The 16,958-nt window shown below is 43.7% G+C and overlaps 1 protein-coding gene across 3 annotated transcripts; it reads left to right on the top strand.

Moving 5' to 3' along the window:
- The first annotated feature begins 751 nt into the window (after window positions 1–751).
- LOC121608110 (ras association domain-containing protein 8) lies at window positions 752–15,678 on the top strand. 3 transcript variants are annotated; one of them, XM_041939257.1, is made up of 6 exons: window positions 752–804; window positions 6,492–6,693; window positions 9,036–9,835; window positions 10,033–10,230; window positions 11,306–11,444; window positions 13,653–15,678. In XM_041939257.1, the coding sequence occupies exons 2-6, from the start codon at window positions 6,591–6,593 to the stop codon at window positions 13,766–13,768; spliced, it is 1,356 nt and encodes a 451-aa protein (XP_041795191.1). In that variant the 5' UTR covers window positions 752–804; window positions 6,492–6,590; the 3' UTR covers window positions 13,769–15,678. The 3 variants fall into 3 exon arrangements, with proteins under 3 accessions (XP_041795191.1, XP_041795192.1, XP_041795190.1); XM_041939258.1 differs by having other exon boundaries at window positions 755–1,099; window positions 9,036–9,829; XM_041939256.1 differs by having other exon boundaries at window positions 755–1,099.
- Window positions 15,679–16,958: the final 1,280 nt, after the last annotated feature.

Here is a 16,958-nt window from a genome sequence, read left to right as displayed (position 1 = left end):
TGGGGAGTAAAGAGTGAGAAAATCTGGAACTGTTTTATATTAATTTCTTCAATAATGAGCTACATGAAAAAAAAAAACACATTCAAAAGGATTTCGTAACTTCATGAACCAATAAATCAATTATGACAGACACTTTGTGTGTTCATCATTTTGCATGGAGATTATCCAATTTTGTTTTTAGGGTGTGATGATAATGCAATATGTTTCTGTGTTTCAGCTGCAGAGTATTTTCTCCATTTTAATCTCCGATTTATGTGATTTATATATATATAAGCAGGCCTATTGTTCTATTTTCAGAAGAATACTTTTAAGGCTGCTATTCTTCAGCAGCTTTGAAGGAATGCAATGGCCAACTTTCTTTTCTCTGAAGACAGATTATGAAGCACTTTCACTGCACCTGCAGGAAACACCTGCAAAGCTCTCAAATCCTCTTGTCCATTAACAGAGTTCTCTGAGAACATCCAGAAAGCGCTGGAGTAAACACATTTCCATTTAATTCCTCAATTTCACGGTGTATTATCAGACTTCTAACAGGCTGGACCCTGCCTTGCTCACACGTAGCCACTGCTGAAGTGTTTTAAATGGGCTTATGTGACCAAAAGCAGAGTCTGTATGGCTGTCATTCTGCTCTCAGATGCCTTCAATGTGTAAAAGTTGCCCCCCCAACCCCCATCCCCACCCCGCCCCCGAGTGTATTGCAGCTTTAAACAGTCCACAATGCCTTGCGGTGTCCCAGTTCCACTGCGATGTACTCACCAGCAGGAGTAATGGAACGGGGAGAGGGACATTTTCCGCATCTTACTGGTGAGACCGCAAAAGACTAACGCACAGAGAGGACACGCGCAAACTTTCGTACAGAGGACCAAAACGCCAGTTATCTGTTTTCCGGACGCGTCTGCAGCCTTTTGTGTCCGTGTTTTGTGTTTTTTTCTCCAGTCCAGCAGCCAAACGTTACTTTGTCGCAGTTCGTTGGAAGTGATTTACCGGGCAATGGTGGAGAAGGACACATTTTGCGGATTTCTCGCCTTTACCTGCGCTTTCAGCCCAAACTTCGCTTCGGGAAGCGAACGCTGACCCGGATCCCGCTCGCGGCGCTGAGGTGAGACCAGGTCCCGGTGATGGTGAATGCGCCGCGGATCAGCCCGCTGTAGTTGCGGGGCTGAGATAACGGAAACATTTCTGTAGTAGAATAGTTGGGCTACTCTATGAGCCCACCACAGCCCATTATCGCCATTTCTCCAGCCTCGTCCCATTCGGCACCAACAGTATGAGGCAGAGGTGCAGCGTAAAGCTAAAAGGTGCTAATGTAATATGTGATGGTGCAGAAACATCAAGCAAATGCTTTTTATTGTCTCTTTATCTGTTAGTTTGGTAAATAAGGTGAGTTAAACCCGCGTTGAAGTGGTTCAGACTGTACTGTCTCAGCAGGCCCAGGTGTTCAGGACAGCAGTCACTTGAGAGTGTTGCTTTTCCCCTTTTCTCACTATTGTCTCTTATCGTGTTCAGCATCTTCTGCAAATATAACGAGCTCTCAGGGTCTCAACAATCTTTAATCACAGCAGAGTCCACAGAGAAAAGCCCTCACAGTTTATTCTGTCTGCGTCTTACAAACATCTGCCAGGTGTGGCAGAGCCAACCTGTGGAGCTGCTGCACTCAGCCCAGGTATTATGTCTCACAGCCTTGTGCTTTGAAATCTGCTTTAACCTAGAAGTAGAATCATGTAATTCAGTGGTCTTTTCTGCATTTAACAGTGTCACAGTCACAGCACCGCGAAGACCGGGCTGCAAATAACTACCTATACACTGGAGAAATAAACCTTTTTTTTTTTTTGCCACTTTTTGTGTGTGACCGGCTGCCATTTTCAGCTGCAGCTGAAAAACCATGTCAGTTCTATAAATGCTGAGACGCAAGAGTGTGATTCAGCTCCAGATGATGCTTTACAAACCGCTGTAACATGTAAACGTTGGCCAGAGGGCCTCTTGTTGCCCTGCTGCGTTGCCGCCCCGGTGGAGGAGCCTGCTGCCTGCCCCGCTGGCTCTTCAAAGCTGGCGAGCGAGCAGTGGATATGGCAAGGGAACAAAGGCGGCATTATTGCTGGCTGAACGTGCCGTCCAGATGTTCGAGATCCTGCCAGCGCTGACCTCCCAAATGGGGGAGGCTGCTCCAGCGCCTAATAGTTTAATGTCAGCCAGGCAGAGAGAGAGACAGGGGGCTGCGGCTTGCTCCGGGGCAGGGGCCACTGAAGAGCTCTCAGGAGCTGAGTCTGGACTTGGTTTTAATCCCAAACACTCCCAATCTTCAGATTATATGAAAATATGAAGTTAGTTACTGAAATTGTCAGGAAGTGGTTTTTCAAAAGCTGAATGTTGAATTGCATACATTCACTTCTCCTGTGAAAGTTTGCAAAAGTCAACCTCTGATTAAGTTGTGGAACACTGTCACCTTTAATTGCTTATTAATGAACCTTTATCTGCAGGTGTTGGCTCTCGGCATTGTGTAGAGACTAACGCAGCTGAGAGGATGCTGACATTGTACAGTTATTTCAATTATTCCCAATGTCGCGAGCACACGTTTGCTGATCATTTAACGATTATCCAGTTTAAACACACTTTCTATTGGATGCAGTTTGCTGAAGTGTCATTACGTAGCTGTTGCTCGTTGCAGGGCCATCGAGATCAGAGCAGAGCAGCTTTCTTGTCTCTTAGTCATGGCCCGTCGCATTCTCACAGGCCAGGAATGCATGTCCTGTATGTTATCAGCTTCCACTCCACAGGCCTTGTCTCCGGCAGCAGTCTTTGCACTGCTCTTCAGGGTTTGGATTTGTAGAGGCTGGCATACTGGTGATGAGGAACCTCTTTATCTGGCTCCCATCGCAAGACCCCTAACTTTTAACCACAGGGGCCCCATCTTGTCAGTGTTACATCAATGTTATACTGTTGCCACCCCGATGTGTTTTAGACCCGGGGATTACACTGCGGCTGGAGCACTTGATGACAATCTGGATGAATTGAAAGCGGAGACAAAGATTTCTGTAGTTAGTTCCAACCACCAGTGCCTCCACAATAAACCAGCGTCTGTCTTTGGCTGCTCACAGAGATCTATTTCACAACAGATCTGCTACCAATTACGGCAGAGTATAAATTTCTAGTAATTACATGTTGCTCTACAGGAAGTGCAATTTGAATTAAAGTTTGGTTGGCAATAGGCAGGGAGCTTTAAGTAGTAGAACAGCCTGCTGTTACTTCAGTCTGTAAGAAGTGTCCCATTGTCTTTAATTTAACAGCAGTGTGGGGGAGTTTTGCATGTCAGAAACTTCTTCTTCTATAACAAATTGCTTTTAATTTGCTACTTGGATATAAATTCCTTCAATGCCCAAACTTCCGTTCTTCAAGAAATGGCTGTATTGTTTTCCACCTTAGTGAACAATGGTCAGCAAATCTGGAGAGGAACCAGGGTGTAATAGTGTCTATGCGTGGAGGTTGTACTTGCGGAACATTGGTGTTTTCCTGTGAGACCATTTCTCTCGACTTGGTTGCTGCCGTACAGGCTTTCTCCTGAGTCGGCCTCAGTCTTAGTTTTGCTTTAATGTAGTGAATGCTCCATTTTGTTTGCCTCAAATGCCCCCTTGTTGAGCAAACGGCTAAACTGCGCTATCCTCAGGCCAGTTCGTGATGCTTGACAGACTTTAAATCCCCAAAAGAAGCCTTGCAGCATTTGAGCTCCCTCAGTAAAAACTCCTACACTATTTCTCATTGGTTTATGCGACAGCAGTGTGTTGGTGGTGTTGGAACACCCACAGGAGCGCATATGGTAGGTTGTTTACACCAGCAGCCAGTTGAAACCTTTTTCCTGCCAGCTCGGCGTGCTCCTGTAGGCCTGGAGAACTGTCATCAGCAGCCGGGCCGGCCAGGCTGCTCGCACACCTCACTGCTATGAGAGGAACGCATCTACTGAACCAGCACGAGGCCGAGACAAACGCCCTGATTGAGCTTGATGGTTTGCTGCAGTTGATCATCTCTCAACACAGCTTAAATAGAACTCGCAGGAATTTAAGCCCTCCTGTGTCTCGTGAAATGCTTCTCTGGCATAAGACGAGCTGCGCAAATCAGGGAGCGGGCATTTCCCCAGGCTGTGGCTTTGACTGACCAGAGGAACGGAGCTTGCAGAGCTCAGGATGGCACTGTGCCCCACACCGCTGTGCCTGTATCATCATTTGGGTTTTCTGGGTTAATGTTAATGAATATAAATGCTACGAGTCTGGAGCAGAGCGAGTGACATTTATAAATGCCCCGCTGAGTCTTGTCGAGTTTGTGCAAGGAAGAGGCATCGAATCAGCCTCTTTGTTATGAAATGTTCTGCTTGGTTTGAACAGTTGTCTCTTTTGTGTTTTTTGTGTGGCAAAATGTCACGTTTTTTAACGAAAAACACAGACATTTCTGCGACTATTGTTAATGCCAGTGCAACAGCGGTCCTTGCAAATCCCCCTGACACAATGTTGTTACAGGTAGAATTTTTTTAGGCATTTTCCCCTTCCCCCTCCAGTGAATCCAAACCTTCTCCCTGGCTGATCCACTATGCCTGCTTTGCATCAAGACCCCCTCGGCCCCTATTGCTGTTTCCACATCCCCGTGGAAACAGGGTTACAAAATGGTGACAGTGTTTTGGGTCACTGCAGAAAAATCTCACCGTGTGCTTGTGTGTGTGACTGTTTTCCTGTTCCTCTCCATCCCTCAGCCTTTAATGCCATTTAAGGGCAGTCTGAATGAAGGACAAAAGCACTTTCTAACCAGCTGTGAATACGCCGAGAATAGAGTGATCAAGAGCCAGACGGCGGACAAAGGTGCCACTCACATACATACGAATGCACAGACTGCACATACTGGATTAATACAACTGAGTCACACATGCAGTGCATTTGTGCACTGAACACAAACCTGAACCCGACTCCATAAACCTCTGATAGCTGCCTGAGGCTTTGTTTTGCTTTGTTTGTTTAAAGAGCTAAAATGATTAATCAACTAATCAGTTAGGAGATCATCTGAAAAAAAAAGTAACACTGTTAATCCTTTAAGTCATTTATCAAGCTAAAAAGCCAAATGTTGGTCACGCTCTTTGTTTTGGACTGCTAGTCAGGCAAAACCAGCTATGTAAAGATGTCACATTGGGCTTTGGGAATTTATAATGTGTATTTCTGACCTTTTTTAAAATAAATAAACAATTAACTGAAAAAAGAGAATAATTAACAATGAAAACAATCATTAGTTGCAGCTCCATCTGTTTGTCTAACTCTACAAATGTTGCCTTGCAGCACCGCCTAATGTCTTTACCATATTTAGAAGGCAATTGGTGGAGGGCAGGACAGGCTGGTGTGGATGACTTTGGGAATGTGGAGAGGGAATACACGGGCTGTGGGAGGTGTAATAGGTGGGGGGTTGGCGAACAAAAGGACCTTTTGACTCAGTAGGTGCAGTCAAGGTTCCAGATCCATGGAGAGATCTGGGGAGGTGCCATTCATTCTCTCCCAGCACACTGTCCTTGAAGAACATTTGAAGGATCCATCCCCCTACATGGGTGTTTCATATACTGTGTTATAAGCAGTTATTGATTATATTTTATTGTGTGCTTTGTAAATCTGGTAACGTTAGGAGCCAGTTTACATGGTGATTTTGTGGATCTTTAAATTGCATCAGCAATCAGTCAGTAGTGATTATATCAAAACAAACTCTAATATTTTCTTGTATTTGTACTTCTTCCATTGTATTGACTGTTCTAGTGACTCATTAGTTGGGCTGAACAATTAATCAAAATATTATCAAAATAGCAATATGACCAAGTGCAATATCCAAGGTAAAATGTATCATAACATGCTATTATAAATGAAGTACTGTGGTGCTCCAGAGGTGCCCCGGCCTACGAATCATGTTCTCCACATGTACGAGAACATGCTTGTTTTTTTACAGATCCAATAAAAATCACATCACCTTCATTTTTATATTTTTCAATGCAAAAATGACCAATACCAATAATTTTTTATATTGCATTCTCATGCCCTCTGTGTTTCACTCTCTGTCACTGAGTGGATCTTCCTGCTCCGTCTTCGCTGCTTCCATTTGATCCTCGGTACAAAAGCAGGAACTGGACTTGGGAATGTCTGCTGGCAGACTCTTCCTGCACCCCCGACAGAAATGTACCTATTCATAGAGAAGAACAAAACAACAGCGCTTTGGCCAGCTGGTCCTGGCATGCCTGGCTGTATGAGTCCATTCTCAACTGGGCCGTCCTTTTACTATACGCTAAAATAGCCTGTGTATTTCTTGTTTTTTTTTTTGCTTATTTGACTACTGGTGTTGTATTTATTACCAGAACTGGAACCGCTCGCACCTCTGTGCCTGTTAACACTCTGTCCTTTAAGGCGACGGAGCTTTATAACCGTAGCCTTGAGCACATCCTGACTAACTGCTTCCTGTTTTTACTTGTGTTTCCTCCTCAGTCAAATAGCCGGAGGGGCTTCAGCTGCCCTGCACCACTGGAGCCTTCAATAATGTCGGGGCCAACACACCACAACCGGCCCCCTCACTTCTGACCCAACATGGAGCTCAAGGTCTGGGTGGATGGAGTCCAGAGGGTCGTCTGCGGCGTCACCGAGGCAACCACCTGCCAGGAAGTGGTGATTGCTTTGGCTCAGGCCATAGGTAGATCGTTTTCTATGATTAAACACACACACGCACATACACACACCTGAGATACAAACAGACCTGAGAGAACTTTCTGCTGAGTTCTATTTATCCTCTTGCAGTGAAATTTGAATGTCCATTAAACTGGTAGCACTGGTAGCTAGCTGTTAACAATAAGCAATATTTGTTGTTGGTCAACGGTGTAGTGTACATGTGAACCCAAAGGTGGTATTCTTCTGGTATGTCGGTTGAGTTTCACCACTGATATTAGACACACATCCTGGTTGGATTCAGGGGGAACATGAAAAGATGAAGCCTTGCTGAATTCCTGATATAAAGCCACTTTTGCCACTTTGTTATTCTCAGTCTTGTTGCTTCTGGATTGACGTGCTGGTGAGATTCAGCCAATCCAATTAGTTAGAAAAGGGTGCAGACAATCCAGGCTGTTGACATAATTGAAACCAGTGAAATTCAGGCAGCTCGTGTGTGCCAACGGTAATCCCCCGTGTGCTCCTGTGTGCATGGAGAAAATCTGCCTCATGATAGTTACAGGTGGATCTGACTGTGTCATGCTTCCGTGTTAGCTACGCCTCCATCTCCAAGTCATTAGTTCAAGAGGACAGACTGCTGTCCTCTTGAACTAATGACTTCAGTTGAATGCCTCACAGGTTCTTTGCTAGCCGAAATGGTTTTCACTTTTGTACTCTGATAAACCTTGACAGTTTCCCTCACACTCTGACAGTTTCTAAGTACAAAAACAGTTAAAAACCTTTCATTGAGTGTGTTGTTAAGCATTCATCAGCCCACTGTAATCAGAGAAGAAGGCTCTCCAAAATGCCAAATTGCCTTTTGTCACCTAAGAAGAAGTCCATGTGAAGTAAACAAGCCTCCTGCCCACATGTTGAGCTCCTGCTGAGGTACAGCGGGTCATACATGGAGGCTTTACTGGTACTTTCTTGGATCTAAGCAACCCCCCGCCCTCCCCTTCCCATATGGCTCCTTCAGGAACGGGGGCACTCGAACAGGCTGTATTGACATCACTTCCCACAAAGCGCAGGGTAGAAGGAGGGAAAGTCTGACTCATCCCTCAGTCTCCTGCCAAACTGAGAAAGCAGCGTTTCTGAGCCCCTTCCTCTGCCTTTTCTTCCATTAAAAACATACTCACCACGTAGACTGATCAGACATCAATGCTGATTTAGTACTTTGGCGTTTTACAAGTGTTTCTGTCTACGCACTACTACAAGTGTTGTTCTGTCTAAACAGCATTAAGGAATTTATTTCTTACAATCAAATTTAATATGAGAGGGTTGCGCATATTATCGAACCCAGCTGAGAAACACCCAGCGCTGCAGATCTGTGCAGCTTTTAGCCTCTTTTAGCTGATTGTTCAGTTTTCCAGCCTGCGATTTCTACTGTATGGTCAAGACTCAAGGCTTTCATCTCACTCATAAAACCACAGTGAGCTCTCTTCAGAAACCACTCTCACACGAGCTGATTGAAATTGAAACTTTTCAATCGTTAGTTGGCCGGAAACGCGACTCCAACAGGATGATAATGTTGCGCTGTGTCTGCCAAATGTGTAAGAAGACAGTTGTTTGCTCACGTTATCTCAGCAGTATGTCATGGCAGCATTTCTGTGAGTTGATTTTGGAATCTTTCTGCATCTTAGTGTTCAAAAAAGCGGCATAAGATTTAGGGGCATGTTCTGGCATAAATGAAACATGATATTTATAAATATTTTTTCATCAGTGTGGAATCACCTAAAAATAGGAATTGTTGTGTTTTTTTTGCCTTAGAATGAGCTCTTCTATGTACAGTGGGAGCAGGTCCTCTTCCGCAGAGTCTGCCATGTTGCACCGCCATGTTTCTACAGTAGCCCAGAATGGACAAACCAAACCAAACAAGCCTCTCACATGTAATGCAGCCACTAGAGCAGGCTTGTCAAACTGATTCCATAAAGGGTCGTGTGGCTGCAGGTTTTTATTCCAACCTAGGACGAGCACACCAGGCCAACCAATCAACATCAAGGGATCACTTAGTTATCAGCTGAAGACTGAGATCAGCTGATTAATTGACACCAGCCTGGTGTGCTCCTCCTTAGAATGAAAACCTGCAGCCACATGGCCCGTTATGGAATCAGTTTGACATGCCTGTACTAGAGGGTGAGGCGAGGGGGTGTTCAAATGGTTGTACTCTGCATCCTCACAGCTAGATGCCACTAAATCCCCCGCACTTGTCCTTTAAAGAAGCTTTAATTGAAAGTCAAAATCCTTGCAGTTTGGCGTGACCATCTACAAGCATAAAAATGTGTTACAAGTCCTGTTTTTTCTAAGTGTGTTGCTCTCTTTTGGTGTTTGCAGGTCGCACTGGGAGATACACTCTGGTAGAGAAATGGCGAGACACCGAGCGTCACCTAGCCCCCCACGAGAGCCCTGTGGCCTCTCTGAACACCTGGGGCCAGTACGCCGGTGACGTTCAGCTGATCCTGCATCGCACCGGCCCCTCCCTGACTGAAAGACCCCCCTCAGAAGGACCCCCTCTCAGAGGGCCTGAACGCGGGCTTCATCGGCAGAGCCTCCCTCCCCTTGCAAAGCTTCGTCACCCCAACGATCGCTCCCTCCGCCGCCGTGAGCCACGCCGCAAGTCTCTTACGTTCACCGGTGCACCCAGAGGCCTTAGGGAGATACTGAGCGGAGGCCGAATAGGCGAGGCTGAGGCTAAAAGAAGACTCCTCCTGGGAAACAGTGGAAATCACCACCATGCAGGACCAGCCATTGGGACGGCATCGCCCGGCCTGTGGGCCTGTCGTATGGAAGATTTGGTCAGACTGGTCGGTCTGCAGAGAGAGACTCTCAATGTGCTGGAGAAGAAGCTGGAGGCCTATGAGGCTGAGCTGCAGGCCTGGGCTGAGGGGCGAGGGGGGCGAGGTGGAGGGTGCACTGGGGACCCAGGTGGAGGTGGAGGGCTAATAGAGGAGATCCTTAGGCTGGAAAAGTATGTGAGGAAGAACGAAGTGGAGATGGAGGAAGAAGAGTTTTGGGCCACGGAGCTGCAGATTGAAATAGAGAGTGAGAGACAGCTGGAGGAAAGACTGCAGGAGCTACGAGGACGCCTGCAGGGCTGTGAACTGGACATAGAAGAAAAGCTGGCAATGGTACAGGTGTGCTATGTGTGGGAGATTTTTGGGATATTGAATAAAATACCTGAATTTGAATATCTAATAGTTGTGGTAAAAGATCAAAATAATCAGCTAAGAATCAAATAAGAATGCCATGGTCATGTTACCAATGTGTCTCATGATGTTTATAGCAGGTGGTTTCCTTCTTTTTCCATATCCGTCTGTCTCTGTCCCACCAGGGTGTGGAGGCCGGCCTGGAAGAGGAGCGGCTGCAGAGGGAGCGGCAGGAGACCCAGTGGGTCAGTGAGGCGGAGGCCCGGGCTCAGGTCCTCAGGGTCAAAGCAGAACTGAAAGCCCAGGAGAGACAGGCTGTCCAGCTGGAGAGCAGCTGCAGAGCTGTGGACAGGTCACTTGGACAAAGCAGCAAGAAACTGCAGGTGAGACATATGCATGAATGTTTATTTTTCTTCACCACTGAAGTGTTTTTGTTTGCTTTTTTTAAGTGCTGCAGGATGATGTAGTGGCAAGGCAGACCATCCATCAGTAAGAATGTATTGAAACATCTGTGCAGCTGAATCGTCCCTCAGCGTGATGCTGAATCCTGCCCTGTGGTTGTGGGTTTTTTCTTTTTTACTTATCGTCTGTTTACAGATCTTGGGAAATCTTTAACATGTTAAAAGGGGTGAATAAAGCCTTTTTGTGGCTGGTTGGACCTGACGACTGAAAGTTTGAAAATGAAACAAATCTTTGGATTTGTAGTTAGAAAGACGTGAGCTTGCCATGGATGTGTAGGCCGCTTCTCTTCTTTGCTTGAGGGTAACTGAGCTGCTAGTAGCATAACACACCCGAATCTAAGTTGCATTGTGACCAATGTAGGTATCAGGTTTTGACAAGGAAGTGGAATGTATTGAATAAAAAAGATGATATCTCTGGTTATGTTGCATCATTTTTAATCCCCTATGTCCACAATGATGCTAAATCATGATATTCATGCAACATCGGTGAGGTACTCTTGAGTATCAGGCAGTCTAGAAGCAGTAGAATATCATAAAAACAAGATAACAGAAATGTTTTTTCTTTATTAAATAGTGCTTATATATACAGGATATTTTCAGAAATGTGTGTCTGATTTGTTTGCTTCATGGAAAATGTGGTGCACTCTGGTGTGAGTTTCAGTTGGAACGCTAAATGGGTTTTCAATGTAACAATGTAAGAAGTGGGTTAATAAAGGTGACCTTGAGTAATGACAGTGTACTTTAGTCAGGACTCTGAATGTCAGTCAATCTGTGTCTCATTTACATCACTGGTAGAAGAGGGTGTCACTTAGTTAAACAAAATGTGGATAAATACAGAATGATCGTGTTCATGTGCTTTGTTTGTATTAGCTTGTTGGATGACAGGGTAAACACAGTCTCATATAATCTGTACCTGTAGATGTTTAGTCAGTTTCAAGCTGCTGGTGATGCGTTCATGTTTCCTGAAGAATCACTCTGCGATGCTGTTTCGTTGAAGGACATGCAGCACGAGCTGGAGCAGCTGACCAAGGAGCTGAGGCAGGTTAACCTGCAGCAGTTCATCAAGCAGACCGGCACCAAGGTCACAGTGCTGCCGGCTGAACCCTCCGAGGATGAGAGTACCCACAGCAGTCACGGTAAAGTTAATATCTTTTTGTTATGAACATCAAATGGGTGGATTTTATCTCTCTTGGGGAATATCATTTAGAGTTAAAGGTGTAACTCATGCCCCAGGACATGCTTCAAATAATAATAATAATGGTGTAATGAAATTTAAAGTCGTTAACCTGCAGGTGTCTGTGCCTGTCGACATGAATGATATGTTGGGAACTGACCTTGTAGGTACAGTATGTGGTCTGTGACACAGGGTTCAGCCAAGTCTGACTGATCTGAACGGGTCTGGAATTAAGTTAATTGTATGTCAGAGTACATGCTGAGAGGATAAATGTTGCTCTTTGGTTGCTGTTCACACAGGAAACACATGACTTACTTTCACTGAAGTGCAGTTTGTCTTTTGAGTCTGTGCATTAGTGAAGTCATTCTGCTCCATCACAGCACTTAGATATTTTTCCACCTCATGTATTGACAGTGTGTTGAGAGTAAATTACCTGCCTTATGCCATGTTTCCACTGGTACGGCTCAGGTCTGCTCGGCTCGACTCCGCTCACTGTTTTTTGGTTTTACTTTGTCAAAACTTATGGATAGTACCTGGTAGTTGTTTTTTTTTTTTTTAGTATCACCTCAGTCAAGGTCCCAAGCGAGCTCAGCCAATACTAAACGGTGGAGGTAAAACAAAGCAGACTTTCCTATTGGTCAGAGAATTGTCAGTAGAATCGTCTCTTGTGCGTCATGGAGCAACCAAAATAGTCTTTTCGTCTGCACTCATCAGCATTATCCGAAACAAAGTTTGTCTTCTTGCTGAAACAAACAGCCGTCCTTCGATGCCAACCTTTGATATCCTCCATCGTTTCTGTCTTTGTGTCGCGTTGAAGATGACGTCACAGTAGTTTCACGTCACCTCGCCGTGACAATCAGCTGAGAATGCGGCCTATGTTGAGGAGCTGCTATCTGCAGTGGAAGACGAAATCGAACACCCTGTACCAAATGAGTTCAGCACAGCCGGGCCAACCATACAGCGGAAACGCAGCTTTAGTGTTCCAGTGTGTGAGAGAAAGAAAATGGGGAGTGGGCGAGGGTAGTATAGAGTATAGTATTAGTTTTTACCCACTCCAGTGGCAATTACAGTCTCCATGCCAACAGCAGCCTGGATACGGGCAGAGCTGGCGCCATTCATTCACCCTACTTTCTCTGTCTGCGCCTCGTTCCTTCCATCACGCTGTCCCTCTATCACATGCTCAGCAGTTTCTGTGATGGGCTCACTGGACCAGAGCTCTGTCACCCTGCAGGAGACGAGCAAAGAGCTGATACATAAACATAAAAGAGATGTGAATAATGGGAGAGCTGTCTAACAAAGGCCATCCCCATCATCCATCAGCTGCTTATCAAAAACTTCACAGTAACAGCGTAATCAGGGAAATATAGAAGTTAAGATTGACTTTTAGGACGTTTGAGATGAGACTCGAGCATCATGTGTAACCAGCAGCTTGTCAAATGAAGCCTGGAAGCAATGAGCTGGATAAAACTAAGTTTATGGGCAGAAATCAGAAATGTAAAAGATAAGAAATGAATATATGAATCCAAATGTACAAGCATGAACATTCAGTTAAACATTTTAGTCTGCCCACCGCCTTAAGAAAAGGGTTTTGGTCTTCCTTTATTAACATGAGTTTGTGAAGAAAAAATCACATTGAAAGTTTGTAAATGTTGTGTTTTGGATTTCAAGTTCAATTTGAGAAGTTCAGCTTAATTAAGCAAACAATTAACACAATCTCAACTTGAATATCTGTCCTCCCCAGACGCCCTGAGGTGTTTCTGGTGGCCTGTTAGGCACGTCATTGCGTTGATCTCTTTATTAAACTTGACGATAAAGTATTTCACATATGAAAGGGAATTAATTGAGCGTTCATGTCCTTCTGGTAACCTTCCTGTTCTTGTGTGAAAAATCAGCAAGGGCCTCAGTGCCTGGCCATAAAATTCACTGCATCTGCAGAATGTCTGCACAGCTCAGTACTGCCCCCTGGTGGCACCATAGCAGAGATATCATAGCAAAACAGTGCTCTGTATTATTGGTATTTTTAATCAGGTAAGTTAGTGGTATTTGTTATCAATTTAAGTAAAATATGAAAATCAATAAATCAATAATAGTATAGATTTTCAGCACCATTTGGAAGTTAGATTATGTTTCAAATTTTCTTTCTTTTGTGCATTTTCATTCTCAAATTCAGTTCCCCTGACTGGCTCCCTGAAGCGCCCCGTGTCGTCACACCAGATGTCCAGTCACCTACGGGTCCTTCACAGCCCTCTCACTTCTGGCCTGAACCCAGAGGGGATCTATGTGTGATTGGGGGTGGACCCAGAGCCCCTTTCACCCGAGAACACATTTGTAAGTGGATATCTTTGTACAGGATACCTCAGTAGCACATTACTATGCACTGTTGTCTCAGTCAGATGAAGGCAAACTTGAATGTGAAGGCTCAGATGTGAAGGAACGATGTTGAACTTTAACCAGCAGTCATGGAGCACTTGGTGGGATGAAAGTATAGAAGCGATGGCATGAAGGAAAAACGAATGGCAGCAGCACTGAGTGTCATGGTGCACAGTCTCAGAACACATTAGAACTTTCTAAACATTAGGCTGTTCTTGACCTCCTTTATAAACATATCCACTAAATGTACTTTTACTCTCACTTTAGTACCTGCTGAATGATTTGTATTGTCACTCACTAGCATCATGATTCAAAACTATTGCCTTTTGAACAGTATTCTTGAGAATCTTGGTATGTGAATCTATGAACTGTATCTCTAAAGTCATATGTAATTTCTGCAGTGAAAACGTTTTACCTTGTTCTTATATAAGTAATGAAGGATCCACTTGTGTCTATAGTAAAATTGTCTAGAATCATGTTGCATATCAAAATTTATTCCTGTAGCTCTGGTTGTCTGTTCTTGTTCAAACTATGCACAAATAGTTAATGGTTTTGTTACTGAAGAATGTTACTGTCTGTACGTACCAAAATGATGGCTTACTGTAAATATGTTTTCTTACTTTTCAGCTTTATTTAGTGAATTATTCTATTTTATTACAAAGCTGTGCATTCACAGTTACAAAAACAGAGTGCCCTCATTACCGCAGTAATATCTGCACAATGAACCAGTGTTAATTATCCTCTTAAGCTTTTTTTTTTTTTTTTTTTTTTTAAGATGAGTACACAGTATATTTTTGCCAAAATGTATTATGCTTGTTTTTCTGTAAGGATCGGTGGCCAAAGATTAGCTGGTCTTGTTGCATGATTGTGTTGTTAATATAGCCATATCTGGATGTGCACAGCACCCGCAGTACAGTAAATCAATTAGCTGAGTCTAAAACTGGTGGCATGTAATAATACAATGGATAGCTACAGTGTGTGTGAGAGTGTGAGTGAGTCAGAGGTGTGTGTGTGTGTGTAGAGTCAGAATAGCCAAGGTATGAAGCCCCTCTTAGGTTGTAGTTCAGCTGCTAATCACAAGTGCCTTATGTTCATTCCACAGTTGGTGTATTCAAATAATGTAGAGTGAACCTTCAGTAGAGACATTGAAGCAATGATCGTAGTCGATTTAGATCAAACGTCGCTGTATTAGTGCCACATTGCTGCACAGAGAGAACAGGCAATAGCGCAGCAACAAAGAGGAAACTATAATTATTTTATCTGTCACTATTTTGTAGAAATGTCAATGGAAAGAACATCGCTGATAGTGCTTTCCACTTTGCTACTGTATTATTGTCATGATAATACAATATGATGTAAAAAGCATTCACATGTAATCTGATTTACTGTATTTCATCATGCAACACATACTGTAATACCGTAGTCACCGGTTGAGATCAGTACTGTCACCCAGGACTAAATAGTTGATGTAATACAGAAGAAGACCCAGTAACATTCAGTATCTACAAACACACAGCAAAACACATCGTCACTACAGTGTGTCTCTCTGCACTTCAGTTAAAGGAAAGACCTGTTTGTATATTAATATTTGGGTGGATTTTCCCTTTAAGAAACCACTTGTGTGCATTTTCCACCCTTGGATGAGACGTAGCTGTGGTCACTGTTTACAACCGTATATGTTCTAGAGAACTGTAAGATGTCAACTGTACATAACCTGTTTTTATTTTATTTTCCTGCCTTAATATTAAACTGCAAAGTGTTGACAGATGTATGGCTGTAACCGGCTGCTGATATGACATGGATTGCATGATTCAATAAACCATCTGACAAAATTTAGATGCCCTGCAACAGGTGCTTGTGGTAACTGCATGTAGCTATTTGCCTGTGGATGCAGACGATAGGGAACCTGTACTGTACAGTATGTGCTATGGATGTTTTTCAAGCGTTTCACCAGTAGATGGAGACCTTTACTCAGTAATGGTACACACATGGGCACAACATGGCTGGGAGACAATAAAGGGAAAGCCACTTTTTTCCCCGCACAAGAATGAAATTATAAGAAATGTTGACAGTGTGTAAAATGCATATTCATGCAATTAATTAAAATGCTACTTCACTGCAGGTCAATGAGAGGATCTGGTAAAATAAGGGCAAAGATGCATTTGCTTAAACTTTCAAAGTTTCTCTCTCTGGTGGATGAAGACGCAGACAGACTCTTACTGTAACTTGAGCTCAGACAGAAAAAGTTTGATAGACTTGGTGGAAATGGAGGCCTTTGTTTTGAAGAAAGGTCTGCACTTGAAGGCAAGATCTTAAAAAACCCTGAGAGGCATAAGTTGGCAGTAATTGGACTTCATTGTTGCCAGGATCACTACAAAGCATGAGGCCAGACGCTGGAGTTTCAAGACGGCTACAATTATTCAGAAATATTAAAATAATATTGCTGTAAGCCAGCTAATGGCAGCGACAGTGGGTTTGATCCTGCTTAAAGCTTTTGACAGGTTGGGAGGAGGCCCCTTGTTTTTCATCAGCCTGCACAGACTGAGGGTAATCTCACTTCATCATCCTTTTATCACATGACATTTGTTTAAAGCCTTGGCTTACTGTACATTCCTCTGCTGCGACCTGTCAGCTGATTAGGGTCTTAGTAACAATACTTTTCATCTGCTGGGTTTCCAGTCTTGTTTCTGTACTCTGAATTCAGTGTCTTACAGTGTGTGTTGTTTCCCAGGACCTAAATATTACATATGCATTTATTTGCTGGAGTGGAATTTGTGTTAAATAAGAAGAAGCCTGCAGAGTTTAGTTTTGATATTTATTTTACAACTCAGCAATAATTTAGAACAGCATATGTGTAAAGCATTAACGAAATGTGCAACAGTTGCTCAGTTAAATCTTTAAAAAAAATCCATAGACTTCTACAACATTGACATAGACATGTATACTTTATGGTATATTCACAAATACCTATTTACAGACGCACATGCCACTTTATATAACAGTTTGATAACAGATTTGAGGCAAAACCAGCTGAAGAAGACTACAAAAGCAATGTCATGTATGCAAAATACAATGAAAATCATCTGTTTATTCAGTCACATGTGAA

The sequence above is a fragment of the Chelmon rostratus genome, chromosome 6 (genome assembly GCF_017976325.1).
Source record: "Chelmon rostratus isolate fCheRos1 chromosome 6, fCheRos1.pri, whole genome shotgun sequence".
NCBI classification, from domain to species: domain Eukaryota; kingdom Metazoa; phylum Chordata; class Actinopteri; order Chaetodontiformes; family Chaetodontidae; genus Chelmon; species Chelmon rostratus.
This window is presented reverse-complemented; position numbering and strand designations above follow the sequence as displayed.